At 47.9% G+C, this 22703-nt stretch overlaps 1 protein-coding gene across 1 annotated transcript; it reads right to left on the bottom strand.

The window, feature by feature from the left end:
• Positions 1 to 6675: 6675 nt before the first annotated feature.
• Positions 6676 to 19234, bottom strand: LOC149347913 (Golgi-associated plant pathogenesis-related protein 1-like). Its single transcript, XM_089585696.1, has 4 exons — positions 19080 to 19234; positions 14345 to 14524; positions 10278 to 10407; positions 6676 to 6983 (listed from the first exon to the last, which is right to left on the bottom strand). The coding sequence occupies exons 1-4, from the start codon at positions 19158 to 19160 to the stop codon at positions 6721 to 6723; spliced, it is 654 nt and encodes a 217-aa protein (XP_089441822.1). The 5' UTR covers positions 19161 to 19234; the 3' UTR covers positions 6676 to 6720.
• Positions 19235 to 22703: the final 3469 nt, after the last annotated feature.

Genomic DNA, 22703 nt, shown 5'->3' with positions numbered 1-22703 from the left:
CAAAACTGCCCGTTAATCTGGATGACGTTTATTAACTGACTCTGCTGTGACAAAGTGAACTATTGATATACATATGTACCTTGATTTCTGTCTAGGGAAAGATATAATGTGTCAGTAGCAGTTAATAATTATAAGCTTCATGTGCTTCACCGCTGCTTCCAGACTATTATTCAGAGAGTATTTTTTATCTTTTCAGCAAAAACGTCACTTACCATATTAAGCGCGGACCGACGTATGACACCAGTACATACACGATTGACGACGGTGAGTGTGCCGATATTCCCCGTTTCTAAATAGTCGGTACGAACTGCATTTATGTTCTACTCAGTTACAAGGGCAATGAGCTTGAAATTATTTCTTGGAAGTTATCTGTGCTCAAGATTGCTTGAGAAGTATGGACATTTATGCTTTATTGTTTAATTGCAAGCAAGAAAAACAAACTCAGCAGAGCGTGAAGGCACTTGTTCGGAAGTCCCAACTTCCGTAAAGGGTAAAACACCTGTCAGCTGTGGTAACGAGCACATAGAGAGACGTAGAACGGCATACAACGACATAGAACGTCATAGAAAGCCGTTAAAAGGCATAGAACGATATCGAACAAATGGAGAGAAGAACGACATTGAACGACGTGAGGATCCATAGCGCACAAAAGTGAAGGGACACAACACAAGCGTTAATTTAGCGCTCGTGTTGTGTCCCTTGAATATATATTGTGCGCTATGGATCCTCATGTTGACTACCATAGCGCACAATATATATTCAAGGGACACAACACGAGCGCTAATTTGATCCTCATGTTGACTACCGAACCCCAGGTGGTCGAAATTACCGGAGCCCTCCACTACGGCCTCTCATAGCCTTAGTCGCTTTGGGACGTTAAACCCCATAAACCAAACCAAACCATCATGTGGACTACCCACTAGCCCGAACCCTGACTTTTCTAAATTGAACGACGACAAGGACTGACGTCATAGAAGGATGACATAGAACTAGCACATAGAAAGGGTACATAGAGAGGCGACATATAATAGAGAGGTTGCTTAAGAAAGGGCACCCTACGTTTATTACGACGTGCTCGGGTCGTCCCCAAGGCGCGACAAGTATCCGTTCGTGACAACTCTGACCTGTGTACGCCTTGCAGATTACGAACACGAGTACAACGCTCATTTCTACTTTTCGGACTACAAGAGCTGCGTTATCTTCGGCATGCCCTTCAAGGACAGAGAAGGTAAGGCATTGATAAGGAAGTGGAGAGAGATTTAAACCAGGGGGACCCTATCGGTTTTGGAGATAGAGTTTTAGTGGGGCGACAACGCTAACGCCCCTCGTGTTAGTGTTTTGCGCATGCGCACGAGTACAACGCAAAACGCTAACACGAGGGGCGTTAGCGTTTTTTTGGCTATCAAAGCGTGAAATGAAAAGTTCATAAACCTTTAATTTATTCACCGGGCCGAGACCCGAAAAGAACGCACCGTTTCTCCATTTTTTTTGTATAAACGTGCGACCTCACCCAAGTCTTTCTGTCTGCGCAGAATGCACGTTGTTTGTGTCAAGGGAGGTGAAGGACAACGTTCCGAAAATATGCGAGGAGAAATTCATGGAGAATTGCGACCTCAAAGTGATGGCGTACTACAAAGACACCTGCGGCGAATTCTTAGACGTCGATTAATTAAGCGGAGAATTTGGCGACTCCTTATTTTGCCCTGGGGCTATTGTGGAAACAAAAATAAAGCCTTGCTGGTTTTCAGAGAATCTGACCCGCTTCTTTCATACGAAAAACTGGCAGCCTCTGTCATTCTTTCGTATCTCTTGAAGGTTATATGGCAAATGGTTATATGGCATATTACAGGTTCTCTCAGAGAGAGAGAGAGAGAGACTCTTTAATGAAATACAGAGAGGTTCTCTCAGATCATGAATGGTTCTCTCAGATCATGACTGGCAGTTTGCCAATATCCCTCAACAGAAAAGTATACAACAGCTGCATCTTACCGGTACTCACCTATGTGGCAGAAACGTGGAGGTTAACAAAGAGGGTTCAACTTAAGCTAAGGACAGCGCCGCAAGCTATGGAAAGATGGTTTAAGTTTGGTTTATGGGGTTTAACGTCCCAAAGCGACTCAGGCTATGAGAGACGCTGTAGTGAAGGGCTCCGGAAATTTCGACCACCTGGGGTTCTTTAACGTGCACTGACATCGCACAGTACACGGGCCTCTAGAATTTCTCCGCCAAAGAAATTCTAGCCGCCACGGCCGGGATCGAACCCGCGTCTTTTGGGTCAGCAGCCGAGCACCATAACCACTGAGCCACCGCGGCGGCGCTACGGAAAGAAAAATGATAGGTGTAACATTGAGAGATCGGAAGCGGGAGGAGTGGGTGAGAGAACAAACGCGGGTTAATGACATCCTAGTCGAAATCAAGAAGTGGGCTTGGGCAGGGCATGTAATGCGAAGGCAATACAACCGCTGGTCCTTAAGGATAACGGAGTGGATTCCAAGAGAAGGCAAGCGTAGCAGGGGGCGGCAGAAAGTTAGGTGGGCGGATGAGATTAAGAAATTTTTCCAGGAATACGGTGGCCGCAGCTGGCGAAGGACAGGGTGAATTGGAGAGACATGGGAGAGGCCTTTGCCCTGCAGTGGCCGTAGTCAGGCTGATGGTGATGATGATGAAAGGTTATCTAAATGCCTTGCAGTTATAGAACCTCCTAGAGCTGTACTTTCAAAGTAGAGTGTTGGATCGACATTCATCTGCTGTGCAGTAACTACGACCAACCTGCAGCCTCATACTTCTAATCTGAACTGCCCACATGACTGTGTCGTACCACGCTGCGTTTGTCTACCTGCTTTCCACATTACCTGCACTGTCCACGACGGTTACTCAGTCATGATTCCAGCCAGCCCACCCTGCTGTGATCCCAGCTAGCCCGGGAAAGCAACATCTAAAAGAATCTGCATCTTTCGAGCTAGCTCTCGCAGATTTTCGCGATTTATAAAAACAAGCCTAAACGTGGTGAATTTGTTAAGGGCTTCAGCAAAAAGGAAGAGGTCATATGGAGAAAGTTACAGGCGGGAGTTTTTCCGAACCCACTCGCACTAAGCAGATGGCATCCGGCGATCCGAGGTGTAAACAGTGTAATGAAATAGCAGACATGATCCACATGGTGTGGACATGCCCTAGCCACAACGAACCAGACAGGAATATAGAGTCCTGGGAGGCTTTAATGGCCAGTCAGAAAGAACAAGAACAAAAAGAAGTCATCCGTCTGTCCCTGGACACCACTGAATCCCAAGGGATCCCAGCCTGCTGAAAGGGGAGGAAGATGACGGCGGTCAAGACTCAAGTCTTCATTGCCCTCTGATTCCTTGATGAATGCAAATAAAGGTATTTAGTCATCATCTCGTCCCAGGCGGCTTAGAATCCAATGAAGGCCGTCTTCTAACGCACCGCTGTCGCCGTGGGGCGAACTTTAATGGCATGGTGATAACGATGGCAAGGGCATTTTGTTGAGAGTTACTGCCGTTACCAACCAACTGAAAAGGGAAGGACAGAAGGGGCGAGGGGCAGAGTCACAACTGGCCGCGCAAGTCAGTCGCTCTCAGGAAGCAAAACAGTGCCGATTGCTGTTTATTTCATAACATATGGCAGGTTCTCTCAGATCATGAATGGCAGTTTACCAATGTCCCTCAAGAGAAAAGTATACAACAGCTGTATCTTACCGGTACTCACCTATGGGGCAGAAACGTGGAGGCTAGCAAAGAGGGTTCAGCTTAAGTTAAGGACAACGCAGCGAGCTATGGAAAGAAAAATGATAGGTGTAACGTTAAGAAACCGGAAGCGGGCAGAGTGTGTGAGGGAACAAACGCGCCTTAATGATATCCGAGTTGAAATCAAGGGGAAGGAATGGGCTTGGGCAGGGCATGTAATGTGAAGGAAAGCTAACCGGTGGTCCTTAAGAGTAACGGAGTGGATTCCAAGAGAAGGCAAGCGTAGCAGGGGGCGGCAGAAAGTTAGGTGGACGGATGAGTTTAAGAAATTTGGAGGAATACGGTGGCTGCAGCTGGCAAAGGACAGGGTTAATTGGAGAGACATCAGAGAGGCCTTTGCCCTGCAGTGGGCATAGTCAGGCTGATGATGATGATGATGAGTAGCCCGAAAAATGGGTCCTATATACTTGAAAACTGCAATAGCACAGAAGAGGCAACCAATGAGTTGAAAATGAAGGGTCTGTTGCATGCAGACAGTCCGCGTTCAGAGGCATTGTTCATGGAGAATGAGGTCAACAAAGCCAACGGCTGAAAAACTCTCCAGCGTTTGCGCCATTCCGAGAGGAACAAAGGGAATACGTTTCGCATGTGTTACATCTCTCGAGAACGGCTCGTACAATAGAGCGGAGCATAATGGAATGCCGCAGCCTTTGTTGCTTGGTTACAGACAGTTCCGCCCATATCGGCTTATTTCTTCTTGTTTTTCTGGAAATGACAGCATCGCGGCTTTTATTTCGAGGTAAACTTTTTTTTCCCTTCTTTCTGAAGCATCTGAGGAAGCACTGAGACAGTCTGTCTGAAAAGGTGCTCCTCACCAAGACCTTCCGTCAACTATGGAGAGTGGGCAGAGCTAGGTTTCAACACCAGGGAATTTCTTTGGGATGCACATGCTGAAGCAATGAAGAAAAACATGAGAGCATTATTCAAAAATACGAGTGTCGTAAGAGAACCAACGACTGCAGTATTTGTGCCGTAGCCATTAGTATTGGTATAGTTGCAGTATCTGTTTTATATCCTGTGCTAAAATTTCCTGGTCTGCTGTAACTGTGTCTATAGTTACACATGACGGAAGCAAGCAGTCGGCGAAACCAAGGGGTATAGGGGATTTTATTTTTCACCAAGTAGAACGTTCTTGCGGGCTAGTTGGTTCATTGCAGAAACAAAGGTTGTTCCTCGTTCTCCTGTCGTGTCCCATTCGCGCAGTACTAACCGTTTTTTAAACTTGTGGTAATCATGAATGTAAGATTAATAAAAGCAGAAGAAAAACAACCACCTTCCGCGAGGTGGATCCGAACCCACGACCACCGAATTTCGCTTCCTGTGCTCTACTAACTGTGCTACGGCGGCGACTGTCCAATCGTCCACTTTCGAGTGTATTTACGCGTAGTGTAAGTGAACATCCAGAGTGTTCACCAGCGCCACCCTCGTATATAGGGATGGACGTAGTACTACGTCCTGTGTTACCGCGAGTTCCAAGTAGGAACGTGACCAAACGATGAGGGCGGAAGCTATGCGAGAACCCTGACACGGCATCAAGACTGCCAGATTCGAGGCCTTTGTTAAACTATTCAGTAGACAAGGGAATCAAAAGAGGTGCTCGTTATGACATACAGAATAGAAGTGTGGCACGAAGCGAACGCCCTCGAAGAGTATGCTACGGACTCCTTCTAGGCACTAAGGGCGATGGTCATTGTTTACGATTTCTCTGCCTAAAAAACAATGAATTAGCAGTTCAAGGCGTACCTTGTAGACCGGTGCCGGCACCTCACTCAGACATTGGCGCGATGAGTTTGGTTTTTACTGTCCAGTTGACACCTACTCTGAAGGCTATTGAATTCCGCTGCGACTTGTCGGCCGCGGTTACTGCGGCAGAACGCACCAAGTGCACGCGTGAACAAGGTGACCACTGCACATGTCACACATAAAAAAAAATGCCAGGACACTTTGGCAACTAAAGTGTGGAGAGGCGAAAGCCGAAGACACTATGCCGTGACGACTTGCGGTGGCTGGGACGTCACACCGTTCCCGTGGCTGTATCGATATCCAAATTATACATCTTTCGGGGATCTTAAGAGTTAATTATTCTTAATTACGCATTTTTCCATCTAATTTCGCACAAATCCAACGTTTTTTCCTACCATTCTGTGGCAATTTTCACTATGCCGTGACGACTTCCGGTGGATGTGACGTCGACGTTCGTGCAATTTCGACATTTTTGCCTATAATTAATTGACTAATTTATCTACAGACATCAAACTTGACTTCTAGGTTCATTTTTTCCACCTCTATTTTACGCAGCCATTTGTTTTCTTCTATCTTTCTTAGTTCGCGAGTGAAAGGCGTGTGACAGGCTTTATTAACGGACGGACGACAGTATGACCCATTAAAGACTTTAGCCCCGCCGCGGTGGCTCAGTGGTTACGGCGCTCGTCTGCTGACCCGAAAGACGCGGGTTCGATCCCGGCCGCGGCGGTCGAATTTCGATGAAGGCGGAATTCTAGAGGCCCGTGTGCTGTGCGATTTCAGTGCACGTTAAAGATCCCCAGGTGGCCGAAATTTCCGGAGCCTCCCACTACGGCGTCCCTCATAGCCTGAGTTGCTTTGTTACGTTAAACCTCAAAAAACCAAACCATTGAAGGCTTTCGCCCTAAACCAATAGTGACATCCCAGCCAGGGCCCGGCAACGTACCGACCACGTCAAGGCCCCGTCGTGAACGTGTCACAAACACGTTCTCAGCGCCGTGATTACGTTGTTCCGATACCCAGGAAAAACGCACAAAGAGCTCACCTCTTCGGTGGCAAACGGTGACGGTAAAATTGTGGTGCACCGAGTGGATTTATTTGTTTCGCTCAGCATTCAAAGCTCCACACACGTAGAGGAGCAGCTGGGAGTGCGCATAAGGGGCATCATCAAGTCAGGACGAGAACGTTTTTCGAACAAGTTGCTGCGCAGTCGCGTTTAAGCCAACTCCTGCTGCTGCTGGCCGCCGCCGTCCAGAGGCCTGGGAACATTCTGCGGAAACCGGCCCATGAAGTTTCCTCTCGGGTCGTAGACGGACACGATGAATACCGTGCCTTTCCTGCCCCGAGCGACTCCCGTGCCGAGGTACTTGCTCTTCTTCCACACAACCTGCGTGAAGTGGCCCGTCTTGGAGCTGAAGCCAGGTCTGTTGAAGTCGTAGTCCTTGATCTCGTCGTACCAGGAGTCTACGGCTGCTTTGCCTGCACGAGAACAGCAAAGGCTGAGGAGACTGAGACGGGGCTATAAGTGTTTGTATCTTCATTATCATCATCAACAGCCTGACTACACCCAGGGCAAAAACCTCCCCCATGTCTCTCCATTAACCCTGTCCTTTCCCAGCTGCGGCCACCGTATCCCCGCAAACTTCGTAATCTCATCCGCCCACCTAACTTTCTGCCGCCCCCTGCTACGCTTGCCTTCTCTTGGAATCCACTCCGTTACACTTAAGGACCACCTGTTATTTTGCTTTCTCATTACGTGCCCTCCCCAAGCCCATTTCCTCCTCTTGATTCCGACTAGGATGTCATTAACCCGCGTTTGTTCCCTCACCCACTCTGCCCACTTCCGGGCTTTTAACGTTACACCTATCATTTTTCTTTCCGTAGCTCGCAGCATTGTCCTTAACTTAAGGTCAACCCTTTTTGTTAGCCTCCACGTTTATGCCCCTTAGGTACTTGAGTACCGGTAAGATACAGTTGTTATATACTTATATACTTTTCTTGTTAAAGTTATTCGTAAACTGGCATTCATGGTCTGAGAGAGCTTGCCGCATGGGCTCTACCCTATTCTTATTCTTTCAGTTATTTCCCTCTCATGATATGGATCAGTGTACTCTACGTGCCCTAAGTAGACGTATTCTCTTGCTACTTCCAGCACCTCGCTACCAATTGAGAATTGCTGTTTCTTTGCTAGAATGTTGAAATTACCATGGTTTTCTGCACGTCAGTTTTTAGACCCACCGTTCTCCGTCTAACTCACTGATGATGCTTTGCAGTTAATCGCCTGAGTGACTTAGCTAGGTAATTTAATCAGCGAATCGCATATTACCGAGGTATTCTCCATTAACTCGTATCTACAACTGTTCCCAATCCAGGTCCTGGAATATCTCCTGTAAGCAGGCGGTGAATAGCATTGGCGAGATCGTGTCTCACTGCCTGACACCCTTCCTTCACGCGTTACATTATATTTTTGCTTCTTATTCTGTTGTGCGGGATAAACTTGTTCTGGCTATTATTGCTTGCGATGTGTTACTTGTCGAGCGAGTGAGCGTACAGCAGTACATTGGTGCAGTCACGGCAGTGCAATAGACGAGAGTGACCATGACGAGGGCATACGAGGGCGACCACAAAGACGAGGGCGTACAACTTTCACTGTTTCACTGCAGCCAGGGAAGAATCGGGGATACAGCCCTAGGGTCCTACTCGCTGCAACATTTCGGATGAAAGATGCAAAAATAACTTCGCCAAACGTCGCTACCCACCAGCAGCTTTGCGCGTGGGTTTTCTCGAGGCTTAGACAAATGATAACCAGGGGGGAATGAGGTCCACTCATAGAGAAAAGTTTTCGGGACGCGGATTCGATGGAAAAACTTATTACTGCATGAGTAGGTACAGGAAGGCAATGAAATGCATAGAAGCATGAGGACATATGCGTGCTCTTTCCGCTAGAAGAGTACCATTTGAATGGATAACGAGGCAAAGCAGAAATATTTTTGTTCCGCAGATCATGCATTTCGCAAAATTTTGTCAGTCACTGTACTACAGTGCCGTCACTCTCTACACTCGCAATTTCATGAAAAGTGAAATTACCGCCATTTATAGAAGCAGCAGAAAGGGATAGACTAAGCCGAGTAAATCCCTTACCAGGGAAGAATAAAGTATTCTCCGATGACTTCAGGCTAACTCTGCCCACAATCTCAATCTCGTCAGCAAACTCCACCCTATGTTTTATAGCAATGAATGCCCATTCTGCCAAGAAATCTCCAACACATATCATATGGAATGAGAATGTCAGCAAAATGACGCAATTCCTACAATTAATCAATCCACTAGGGAGCAATGGGAGGAGGAGCTGACCAGTTCTCGCCTTCAGGATCAATTTAACTTGATTTCAAGGACCAAGGCCGCTGTAGCCTCCAATAGGATCCCGGACGAACGATTCTAGTTGTTGTGACATACTTATTTCTAACTCTATGCCGGCAATAAAAGTCTTATCCTCTTCTGTCTCCTTCGAAACCGGCGAAGGAGACGGAGCTTGGTTTACGTCAGTCACGGTGGTAGTTAATAGTTATATCACACCCTTCGTTACTGGTCCTCATTGCAGCCCGCAATGCTGTGACATCACTACATACTCTGCTGCTACGTTACCCCCTAACAAAGCGGTCACGTGGTTAGGCCTTGTTGATAACTTTAGAATTCTTGATACCTACGAAACCTTTCCGTAAATTTATTGAAAGAAAACAGTGATAACAGTTAAAAGTATATAGTGAAAAGGAAACAGCGGAAACAGTTTAAAGAAAACAGCGACAAAACCTTAAAGGGTCCCTGAAAAGGGTGTTGAAGGTTGGCTATAAGATGCTTGCATTATGTGGAGTACAGGCCACCGAGCGTTCATGCTGCGTACAAGACCTGAAAAGCGAGCCGATAATTTACAATACGATTTTAAGAACCCCTGCCTCCACGCCTCGGGGCGACCAGAGGTGACGAGCTTTCGCCCGAATCCGCACACATTGCGTCACGTAGCGCTCTTTACGTCAACAGCGGAATGCGATCATTGGTTCGCCGCGCCAGCGCCGTCGACACCAAACCAGTTTGGGAGGCGTTGGCTCCGCCCCCTGGAGGATTCCCACGTGCGCCGGCGGTTGGTGGAGGGGCCGAGTGCGTGGGGACGGCAGACCGACATTTCAGCGTGCAAAAAGTGACGAGAGGAGAGGGAAAGGCCCGAAAATGCGGAAATTCAAATTATGGCTACAAATAACTCGGTTTCCACGAAACGCATCAAAAAATTTTTGCTAGAGGATATTTGTGAGGCTGCGTCCTTTAGCATCCTAGGCATATGACATCTTTGTTGAGACCTCCCTACAGAGGTCCTTTAAGTGAGCCCACGTCTATAATTTAGAAGCTTAAAAAAATTCAATAGAAAGTCCCATGACTGTCGACAAACTACGAACTGTCTAAAAAAATTTATAAAAGGAATCAGCTGCCTATATTAGAGTGCACTTCTTGCCACAGTCTTTCAACGAGCGTAAAGAAATGCGACATAGATATTGCCATAGATATTGCCGACAACAATAACTCTGAGATGTTCCGCGAAGCTATAGCTAGCATTGTATACTCAGGTGTTATTTAAATTTGTCTGTTTGCTGTATTTTACAATCTTATTCTTGTGTTTTTCCACTCCCCCTCTGTAATGCCTGTGGCTCTGAGGGGTACGACAAATAAAAATATGAAACAATAAAAAGAACGTTGTGAGGCATATGAGCACCTCCGGCTTACCGTGAATAGGCCTGTTCATGTTACTGCTCCAAGACATGAACAGGTTCTCTCCGTACTTGGGCTTAGTCCTGTGCTGCATTCTACCCTTCTTCGCCAGCTCCAGCGCCCAGGCTTGAGCATAACGGTTCATCTGCAATCATAAGACAAATTTTACGAGAGAAGAAAACTCGTTGCTAAAAGCGAATTAATCAGTATATCGTTAAAACCAGAATAATTTGCTCATTGCAGCTGCAAGGTATTGGAGATAACAAAAGAAATATTCCAGTTCTTGAGGAAATGAAATGAAATGATATGGAAAGTAAATTAAGAAAATTGAAGGGAAGGAAGTGAAAGCTAATGAAACGAAAGAAAATAAATCGAAAGCAAAGGGAATTAAATGAAGGAGAACGAGCAGTAAGTGTCTACTTCTCGATCGATACCTCAGTCGCACAGGATGTCCTGCTCCAACTCGACCGCGAAATCACGAACGGCGTCAAACACCCCCGATACGACAAAATCATCCTCGCGCTTGGCCTGAAAGGTGCGTCTGACAACGTAACTCACGAAGTCATACTCACGCACTTTAGTTTGGTTTGATTTACGGGGTTTAACGTCTCAAAGCGACTCAGGCTATGAGGGACGCCGTAGTGAAGGGCTCCGGAAATTTCGACCACCTGGGGTTCTTTAACGAGCACTGACATCGCACAGTACACGGGCCTCTAGAATTTCGCCTCCATCGAAATTCGACCGCCGCGGCCGGGATAGAACCCGCGTCTTTCGGGTCAGCAGCCGAGTGCCATAACCACTGAGCCACCGCAGCGGCCACGCACTTTAGTAAAACCCCCTGCGGCACCAATACCTTCAATTACGTTAAACGGTTTCTCACGGACAGACTGTACCACATCGGAATACAGGACCAAGAGCACGGACCCTTCCTGCTCGGCACGGGGGGCACTCTACAAGGCCTGGTGCTGTCCTCTCTGCTATTCAACATTGCCATGATGCGCCTACCTGCCCTGCTGGATGCGGTCGAAAGGGCGCAGCATGCGCTTTACGCCGAAGACATCACCCCCTGGGCCACTAAAGTCAGCCTGGGGTACATGGAGACCAGCCTCCTAACAGCTATGCCCGCGGCTGTGGTCTGCAGTGCTTCCCGCAGAAATCAGAATTCGTGCATGTGCACCCCTCGCGCACATGCTCGACCCAAATCAACCTCTCCTTGCATAGCGGTCTCCATGCAAAGCGGTCCCTCGGACTTCACAAACAACCAACGACGCAACACTCGCCAAGCTCCGGCAGGTGGGGGACCAGGTGGGCCCCATGGTCCTCTAGGTCATCCATCAAATCATGAAATGAGCGCTGGACCTACTGGTCTCCACCTCTACCGGCCACCTCATGACACTGGTGGTGGTAAACACTACCAGGGAGCTTCGGGAGGCCCACCTCAGCAACCAATACACTCGTCTCACAAAGACAGGGTGGGGTCGCCGCCTTCTAGCCCGAATTAACATCCAGCACACCTAATTCACAGAGGCGAGATGCTGCATTCGCGCGCACTGGAGACGCGCCCTCCACGTGCGGCCTCTACCTGCAAACATGTCCAAAGAGGACCATAATGGCCAGCGCCGGACGTGGGCGACAGCCTTGGACCGCAATTATGGAAGCAAACAAGGAGTCTTCTACGAAAACGCCTCCGGCCCGGACCCGAGGAGGTGGTACGCAGCCGGGGTCATGGGACTGGGAGGTGACCCTGTCCGGCGGCTGCACCCTTGAGGCCCAAAGGACCTTAATGCAGCGCGGCAAAGACCAATCCGCTTCGTTAACTGCGCATGCTCTCTACCTCCAACTCTATCCTCTTCTCGCAGTCCTCTTTCTTACCCGTCCGTCTTGCGTGTGGTCGCCACCATACATTACTAAACACTGGGATTAGCAACTACCAGCCACAGCTGGAAATGTGACCTAATGGCTCATGCGGGTATGCTGCTAATTGATGCAAAAGCTCAGTGGAGCTCTGTAAACCAGCCCGTAAACTGCATACGCGGGTAGCTATACAAATTTAGAATACAGACAACTGCAAGGGGCTTTTGTAGCCAGAGCTACACTATGCTGGCAGCTTCGCGAGGTCCGCGTGGCTGCGCGCTGAGCCGTGGCACCACGCTCCGCCAGCTGTGCGCATGCGCGGAGTGACGTCAGAGCAGGCAGCTGGTGTGCTCGCCGCGCGCCTCGCCGCCTGCCTCGTCAGTTGTGCGCATGCGCGGAGTGACGTCAGAGCACGCAACTGCTGTGCGCGCCGCGCGCCTCGCTGTTGCGCCGACGGCGGAGCAAACGCCGCCTGCCACGCCAGCTGTGCGCAAGTCTAACTACTTTACTGACCATCAGAACGTCTTCATTGGTATAAACAATAAAGTTCAAGCCGTTACGTAAAGCGTATGTCTTACTTTCAAGCGAAACCTAAGCGTAGCCAGGGGTATGCACCTCTAGCTACTCTACCAGGTTTAGCCAGAGCTAAACCACAGCCAATTATATTCTTCTGGAATTTCTGGAAGCACTCACCAACTTGCCCAGAACCAAAAGTACTGACGTGATATGGAATGGACCTCACTGTGTGCCTATAGTACTATATAGCTTAAAAAATATATAGCATTTGGGAACAACGGGCCATCGTCAGTGGCGTCCTCTATAACTTCGCTTACAAACTACAAATTTATACGAAATAAGGTTTTTAATCACTGACTGTGTCGAACAAGGCGGAGGCAACAAAGTTCCTGAACTTGCAATTTCGGCTTGTGATTAGCTTCTCGTTTAGGTAACAGAAAAAGATTTAACAACGAACTGCTACTTTTGTCATTAAGGAATCATGTTCTGTGGTCATGAATACGGACTAAGCTTCACTGGAGACTGAAGCTATGCCGATATGTCATGGTATTTAGCCGCTGCTGGTCTCATTCCTGGATCGCGCCGAGAGAGACCGAGGAATGGAAAGGAAGCCGGCGTTGACAGTGCACAATGCCTTACGCGCTGCGCGGAGGCGTTAGAAGAGTGAACGAAGAGAAACGGAGAAAAGACAAGCTTGTTGTGTCCATGGGCTCTGACAGAAAAAGGCTGATTCGAAGAGAATTTCGGAAAAGAATAGGGCAAAAAGAAAAAAGCATAATGCAAAAAGGAAGATGGAGAGAGGATACGGACAGATAGGAAAGAAAAAGTAAATAAAAAATTACGGATTCCCAAGTACAAACAGAAAGAGAGAAAAAAGGAAGATGGAAAGACACAAATAAAGTGAGGAATAAAGAAAGAAAAAAGAGAGGAAGTGAGGACTAAAGAAACAAAGGAAGAAAGAAAAGAAGAAAGTGAGGAATAAAGAAAGAAGGAAAGAAAGGAAGAAAGCAAGGAAGCATGAAAGCCGCCGCGGTGGCTCAGCGGTTATGGTGCTCGGCTGCTGACCCGAAAGACGCGGGTTCGGTCCCGGCCGCGGCGGCTGGAATTTCTTTGGAGGAGAAATTCTAGAGGCCCGTGTACTGTGCGATGTCAGTGCACGTAAAAGAACCCCAGGTGGTCGAAATTTCCGGAGCCCTTCACTACGGCGTCTCTAATAGCCTTAGTCGCTTTGGGACCTTAAACCCCATAAACCAAACCGAAAGTAAGGAAGGAAGAAAGACAGAAGAAATAAAGACAGAAAGAAAGAAAGGACATGAAGGAAGGAAAGAAGGAAGGAAGGAAGGAAGGACGAAACATTGCGTTGTAAGATGGCTACTCAAGTCTTTAGCTTTTAGGGGCAGAAATCTGCAGCTTCCAGTAATTGTTTGTTGGCCTTTTGTGCCTAAGAAGGGTAAGACCGAACCCCATAAGACTGACGTCCATGAACGGACGAGAATTGAATCGGCGCCTGGCCAGACTAGGCTAGACTGATGCTCATACACTGTCGAAGCGAGGATGGCAAAAAAAGTAAGTTCTAAATTTCTTCTCCGCGTCTGAGATATGGCATGCTTGATGGCCAGCTTGTTCAACGAAAAAAATTATAAAAGGATACGCATTCGCAAGCACACACTCAACACCAACAGGAGTTAGTTGGGAGCTCCCGGCGCACTTACATCCTCGTCTTCTTGCAGAAGCTGACAGCCGTGCTTGCGTCTGTAATAGTTGTGCCGCTTCAGCACCTGACGCTGCAGCTTTCGCATAGACCGTGTGAAGACGCCCTGGAAGTCATCTGGCTCGTGGGCACCTCCACCACCACCACCGCCTTTGCCTCGACCCCTGCCCCCGCCGAGCTCCTGTTGATGGAAGAAAGAAGGAATGACATCGTGTAATAGAGCGAGGGTCAGGCGCGACAGTCGTTTGAAACAAACTGCTGACGCTTGAAACGCTGTGTGGCGTAAGCAACATCCTCGTCTATGCCTTTTGTTGCGAAAGCGACACTACGCGAGTCGCCGAGCCATTTCGCGGAGCTGAGGAAAGGCCATACTAAGCATGCGCGAGGAACAGTCACGTCACACGGCGCACAGCTGGCGCGCCGCCGCCGTCGCTGCGCGGGTGACGCAGAGGTGCCGCCGCCGCGCTCACCAGTTGCGCATGCGCAGTAGCGGCGCATAGCTAGCGTGCCGGGGCCGCCGCCGCTGCCGCGCGCTCTCCATCGCCTCTCTCTCTCTCTCCTCGTTGCTTTCGCAATCCTCCAGGTTTAACCAGAGCTAAACCACTGCCCGTTCTTTGTTTGCAGGACAAACGCCTGCCGTTGTCTAAGCAGTACGTCCTATTGAAACATGTGTAGAGGTTTGAATGGGTCAGCAAATAAGATTATGGCACATTTGGTTTGTTTTTATAGGATTAACCTCTCGAAGCGATTCTGGTCCTGAGGGAAGCCTTAGTCAAATATTTAGGGGAATCCCCCGAGGTGGAGTAGATTTGCAGTAAGGGAGTAATTAGTAACTGAAATCCATGTCACCGTAGGGCTGCACTTAGGTGGATGCCACTTGGTAATTGCTCCCTGATTGCAAATCTACATCACCTTGTGGGATTCCCCTATGTATTTGGCCAACACCGTTCCCACTTCGAGTTATTGATCAATTCGCTCTCGCCCTACCATGAGCTTGCCGTCCCGATTAGCTCAGTTGGTAGAGCGACTGCACCGATGTAGCGGTGGTCCCAGGTTCGAACCCCGAACCAGGACGAATTTTTCTTTAACTGTGAAGTTTTGAGGAAGCTGTACAGCTTTCCTTTGTAGCCGCATGGCTGCGCTCGGGTGGATGCCAATGAGTAAATACTCCCTTATTGCAGGGACGCCTTAGTGGAGCGCTCAGGATAATTTCGACCATCCGTGGTTAATTAACGGACGCTGACATCACACAGTACTGACATCGGACGCTGACATCACACAGGAAAAATGTTATAGGCAAGCGCACTGTGTGGTGTCAGTGTACGTTAAGAATCACAAGGGTCGAAATTATCTGGAGCCCTCCATTATGGCGTTCCTCACAGCCCGAGTCACATTGAGACGCTAATACTCTAAAATCAAACGAAATGTGCCGCAAACTTATACTCACATAGAGCACACTCTGGAGGCTACGAATGTCAGAGCAGACACTTCCGGGTTATAACGTTCACTTCTCTAGTGCACAAATACAGTTTTGAGCTCAATGACATCTAGATCAGAGGGCTTTGCAGATCAAGCCCTCTCATACTCCAGTTGTGCTCGTTGTATCTTTGTGCTCGTTCCGCCCAAAACTGTTAGAGAGATTAACACCCCCTAGCTATCGACACATTACAAGAAGCGGGAAATCGTCTTTTCGTTTTCAAGACGGTGATTTATAGAAACTGGCCGTTCATGGTTTTGACATTGAGATAAGCATCTTTCCTTATGAGTAAATCGTTTAAGTTTCCAAATTCCTTCCATACAGTAAAAACCTCACCGTAGAATTCGGGGACTGCGCAAGTTACAGATGAGCTGCTGCATTTCAAAGTCTTGAAAATGGTTGCACATATAGATTGCCTTTCTTTTTTCACAGCCGTACGTTGGTCCTAGTGAGTTTTGTATGATGAGATTTAAGCAATGACTAAGCTTTTTTGTCAGTTCACAGGAGCTAAGTGAGGAGTGTGAATAAAAGGACGCAAGAAGTCAGACACAAACAAACTCGCACGTCTTAATATTTTCCTTCTCCTCCTCACTTACATGAAAGAGGATTAAATGCTCGGATATGAACGCTCGCCCTCAAAAATCTGGTGTGGCGCGTGGCGCCCAGTCAATCTGCGGATGGTTAAGCGAATATTACTCGCAGAAACCCATCCTTAATTGACTACCATTTTAAAGTTCGCTGCTCAAACCACGAAAATTCGAAGAATTCTTGCGCATCTGAGAGCGATGTAATTAAAATGGTTGGTTGGTTGGTTGGTTTATGGGGTTTAACGTCCCAAAGCGACTCAGGCTATGACAGACGCCGTAGTGGAGGGCTCCGGAAATTTCGACCACCTGGGGTCCTTTAACGTGCACTGACATCGCACAGTACACGGGCCTCTAGAATTTCTCCTCCAAAGAAATTCAACTGCCGCGGCCGGGATCGAACCCGCGACTTGCGGGTCAGCAGCCGAGCACCATGACCACTGAGCCACCGCAGCGGCGTAATGAAAATGACTATCTATAGATAGTAATGAAAATGACTATCTATAGATAGTAATGAAAATGACTATCTATAGATAGTAATGAAAATGACTATCTATCACAGCCACTGCATTTATACCGCCGAAGTACCGCAACAATGCTCGTAGGCCCTCTAGAGGATACAGTCACGATACAGTTTGCTTGGATAACATTGTCAGTTACGACAACATGTCGCGTCACTTTGGCCGGATCAGCAAACCGACCTGCTCACTGTCATCATTAGATCAAAGAGGAGAAACGAATTTTCTTTTCGCTGCTCATAGATGGCGCGGAGTCTGCGAACTCTGCGAGGTAGTCATAGGAGTCCACATCACTGAATTGTAGTTTCTCAGTTGATACAGTCGAAGAGCTGTTCCTGTATGCCGGTCGTAGGGTGTTAAAGGGATAATCTACTGGCTTTCACGACAAGATGTCGCGTCACTTTGGGGCGGATCAGAAAACCCACCTGTTCACTGCCACCATTAGATCAAAGAGGAAAAACAAATTTGCCCTTCGCCGCTCATAGATGGCGCGGAGTCTGCGAACTCTGCGAGGTAGTCATAGGAGTGCACATCACCGAATTAGAGTTCCTCAGCTGAGAGTTCCCATGTACACCGGGCGTAGGGTGTTAAATGGACATCTACTGACTTTCATCAACTGTATTTTTTTTCATGCGACAGTTGAAAGCTCCATGCCAAAATAAAAGAGTACCCGGCTGTGCCATTTTAAACATTTTAAAACCTAATTTTTTTCACAGCATTATCTCACTTTCTCGTGGTCATCTGGGACAGGACATATATAGCTGTGTGTATATATATATATATATATATATATATATATATATATATATATATAGATGTGAGCAGTATCATTTTATTGCTGGTATATTTACAACCCCGTAATCATCTCAGTGTGATTTTAATTACTTATTACTCGTTTAATTTCTTATCACGCTTATGACTGCAAGTGCAGTCGCCTATACTAGATATATATATATATATATATATATATATATATATATATATATATATATATATAGTATAGGCGACTGCACTTGCAGTCATAAGCGTGATAAGAAATTAAACGAGTAATAAGTAATTAAAATCACACTGAGATGATTACGGGGTTGTAAATATACCAGCAATAAAATGATACTGCTCACATCTATCGCAGGTACCAGCAAACGTCTTTGCCTGCAGCAGTGCTGCCGATAACAGCGCCACTGGCAGCACAGCGGTAGTCTGCCTTTTTGAAAGCGTTACAAGAGATCATGAGTTAAGCATAGCTAAACTGTGCAAGAAATGGCGACTAGCTGCAAGTGAAAGAAAAGAAGGCGTCTCGTGTTTCTTCGAGTAAAAATAAAACTTAAGCTGCGTATTGCGCTAAGTTCGTTTCGTAACGTAACATATAGTAAGTACATCAACTCTAGCCCGACTGCTTGGACAGCCGTGATGCTTTAAAGCAACATGGCGCAACCGTTAGCTTTGGCCCGACTTTCTTTCCAACTGAAACTATAAATTGCTGCGGAAACCGCGAGAACGGCCCTTGCTATTTTTACCACAGCGAAGGATCTGCTAGAATATGCCATTTTTTAAAATACTCGTCTCTGGCAGTAGACTGTCTCTTTATGGAGGGCTTCTTAGATTTATGAGTACATGATGCGCATTTCGTACGTTTCAAATTCGCTGCACTTGGTGTTATACAGTCAAGAAAAAACTCAGATTTCTCACCAATTGTTACTCAGTAGATTCAGAGCGTGCTGGATACCCGCAGACACGCGAGATATACTGTATTACAATGAGAAATGCTGAGAGTTATAGGCGACTTCCTGAAGGCGCCTTTAACCCCGAACTTTCAACCTCGCAACGTGGGAAGGTTCCCAGTGAGGACAGAATGCGGTGTACTGCTGTCGTGAAAATTGCTTCACGTGACGCAATTAGCTGGGCTAGCTGGCAAGTAAATGTGCCTCTCGTCTCAAGTGAGAGCCGGCTTATGCAGACGCGTGTCTTGGTTGCAGCATACGCCTAAATACAGACGGGTAAAGTACGGCACCCTACATTCCTGCCTGCTTAACGCTAGACAACAGCATATCGTTGAAGAGCGTTTATCCTTATCGTGCCATGTGACTCGTATCAGAAGGCCTTTTACGCTCCAGAGCTACCTATAACAACAGTCATAGCAAATGTTCATAAACTTACCTGCTGAATGATTTTTATGAATGCTGATGCAGGTACTGCAGCGATAAAGAAGGCTATCAAGAAGATGACGAGGAACCTCATATTGCTTCTTAAAGGCCCCTTTGGGCGCTACGTCTCTGTTACACCGTTTCCTTCAAACAGTCTGAAACCGCACCACCAGCAGGAGTCCGGAGCGAATAATGTCGAATCCTAAATGCAACCCACTTTCTTCGTGCTGGTTCAGAGCTATATTTATCGGTACTCTCGTCCAAAGACGTTCGTTTTTGCGAAAAGAGATGGAATTTCTATTGGATGGGAAACGAAACCAAATAATCGCAATAACAATGAAACAAAAATTCCGTCGGCATCCACAGACAATGGAAAGACGCAGTCGCTGACGTTAAATGAAGCGACCTTGGCATCTATTTGCGATGCATTGTCTCAGCGTTCGACATGTCCACGCGATGCCTTGTCCTGTCCTTGTGAATGCTACAGCGTGAATTGTTTCGATGCAGCGATGCAGCTGCACAACGACGTTCGTTGCTGACGCCGATTTCCATGGAACACGTAGGTGCCAAAAACAATGACTAGACCCACGATTAGACCTGCACGAAGGCGGGAAATTCAACAGAAGGGTCCGTGGTGCCGGTGTATACTTCCGTTTTATGACGAATTCATGGAAACCTCTCAGTGAGAAATGATTTATCGCCTCGCAAAACAGCGACAGTAGCGCAGCATCACCTGGATTAGGTGGAATTACACTTTTAGGCCCTGTTGTCCAGAAAGTCTATTGCTGGCATTGCCGGTGTCGGAGTGGTCGGCATTGGCTTTGTGATAAAAAAATCACGCCCGTGGCTCTGGCAGGGAGTCCCCAGAGAGAAACCTAGGGGGCAGGTGGGCCCCCAAGGTCACGTGACCCTGGGGGGTCATCACAGCCTGCCCACCGGATAGTGAGTAAACTGCCGATCGGGGTAGGTGGCAGTTAAATTAATTTTTGGTTGCTCGGAAAGAACAGCCTGGACCGCAAAAAGCCCACCGCTGGGAGCAACTGCCACCGCAGGGCAGTGGCGGATGGCTTAACCGCTGCACCACTGCGCCAGGAAGGGTACGAGGACTCCCAGGGATTTGTGAATGTAAAGTGGACTATGACGTACTGCCTATACAGGAATTAACTCAGGCGCATCTTAAATGTCCCCTCGAATTTTGTTCACAACGGCTGTGTTCCAGGTGGAGAAGAGATGGTGTCCTGGCGAGCTCGACAAGGACGTTAGCAGATGAAGGACCTATACTAGGAGCGACAACGTGTCTGCTTTAGAGAGTCCAGGCAACGGGATGACCATGCGACGGCGGAGGGGACAAGCTCTCCCGTGTGAAGGACATAGGGAAACACCACGGTGGTTCAGTGGTTAGGGCGCTGGGCTACTGAGCCGGATTACGTAGGGCAGACTCGATAGGCGCCCTTCAAGCTTACGTGGACGCAAGCTCAAAAGATCACATATTGCACCCCAGTCTGCTCTGTCCAGCTCTACCTAATGCACGCCAGACATGTTCCTACATCACAGAGGCGCCGCTTCCCTCTGTGATCGCAGAGCTCGTTGCCGTTCGTGACGGCTTGTCTGCTTTAAAGGACCTTCTATCCACTCCACCAAACTGTCTTCTCCTCTATACCAACTCGCCACAAGAAGTAAGGGCTCTACGGCGCGTAGCCTGTCCCTTAGGCATTGTTGCCGATGTGTGCACCATTGTGCAATCATATCCATGCCCTGTCTGAGTATTGTGGGCGCGACGCAATAAGCACCGCCTTAGGGAAGTGGACAGTGCGTCCCACCCACTGCAAGTGCCTTAGCTGCTTTTTCTCTACTGAAACTATCCGTAGGAGACGCCGTCCTGTCTAACAAGGAATTTCTCCGCCGCTCCATGCGTGCACCAATCCCACCGTGGATTCTACCTTAACGGCGATTTAACTCCACGTGAGGAGGTGGCGCTGAGGAGAATCCGGGTGGATGCTCGTTGACGCCTGCTGTCAGGGCCTGCTGGACATCGCACACCCCGCTTCTGAACTGCCCCTTCTGCGACGCTTCTGCTACAGACGCAACGTTAGACCACTTTCTCCTAACTTGCCCCGGACTTTGGGAGGCATGCGATCCCTCGGCATTCACGGTTTCCACCCCCGCCAACCACCAGACACACGAATCTGGACTCATGGGCCCCAGTGCCGAGCCTTGCTGGCATTTGAAGCCGACGCCGGTTTTCATACGCATATCTAACTCTCTGATGCCGCAGGGCATATTTGCGCAATTAAAAAACAACCCGGCCACGGTGGCCCTGTTTCGATGGAGGCAAAACGCAAAAAGATGCTTGTCGGCGGATAACTGGTGCTACTGGGGAGTGCGGGCTTTCTGGGTGACTGACAGCCACTTTGACTTTAGCTGACTCAAACGTTGGAGGTATTGTCTGGCCATACGATGAAAATGTACAGCCTTTGTTAAAAGTTTGGAGCCCAGGGGGTTTGCTTCTGAGCCACACTGTGTGGTTCGTAATGCATCTCCAGCGCTCCAAATTTGCTGAAGGTACGATGATTTCTGGTCCTGCCTCCTCCAATGGGTAGGGCTGCCACGAATGCTTCAGGAGCCCCACTACAGGACTTAGAAGCAAATCCCCTGGGCTCTAAACTTTTGACAAAGACTGTACGAAGCTTTCGGCCTTGCCTGCTACATGGTGCAGACAGTTATTGTGCACTTCGATTGGACATCGCGATCAATAAGACGAGTTACTTAAAGCGTCTGTCGGCAGACTGTTTTGCCATCGGCGATAACAGACGGCACCGAATAAAATGTGCCTTGAGCTTGTGTTCCCACGAAGCCCAGAGCATAAGGAAGTGGGTCATGCAAATTTTAGATATTGATATTGATGGTATCGGTAATGATGGAGCCTCGATATTTCGGACGGATACCGCTCACGCATTGCCCTACGAGGTATAAAATAAGAATGAACGAGGAATTATCCATAAACAAATAGTCTGCTCGGGAGTCTAACTCAGACGTAAACATCAGCCACCAATCAATTTATACTATTCCCTTTTCCAGTTGGTGGCACGTGACAGCGGCGTTCCCCACTGCAGTACATGGAGGATAGTGCAAAAAATTCGTTCAGCGCGCCGAGCTATAATTTTCGGCGCGGAGATATCGCGCGAAAAGTTCCTTCCATGCAGGTTGAATTTAAGGCGGATTAGCTGAAGGAGGCCCTGATATACCCTATTTTCGCCTTACCACTTACTTGTTCTTCCTCGATAATTTTTCTGTGCTTGTTCAAGTCTAAAACAATCCTAGGCCTCACCATCTTATGGTTGCGGAACATCATCTTTCCAAGCATCTCCAAACCCTCGAAGATGCCAGGACAAGCCGTGAATATGAAGTTTATTTGTGAGACATTCTAACGGCTAAAAAGACACGGACGAAGGAAGAAGAGACAGGACGAACGCCGGACTAGAAAGTATCTCACAAATATCACACAAAGTGTCTCACACTTGTACTAGCAGCCAACTAGTCCAGCTTTCTAAGCTTAATGAAGTTTATTTCATTAGTAGTCACACCATACAGGTTCGTCCATTTCCATTTCCGGTTCTTTCGCTTGCGGTAGCATGGT

Source organism: Amblyomma mixtum, chromosome 4, assembly GCF_055824585.1.
Source record: "Amblyomma mixtum isolate Tamu chromosome 4, ASM5582458v1, whole genome shotgun sequence".
Lineage (NCBI taxonomy): Eukaryota > Metazoa > Arthropoda > Arachnida > Ixodida > Ixodidae > Amblyomma > Amblyomma mixtum.
This window is presented reverse-complemented; position numbering and strand designations above follow the sequence as displayed.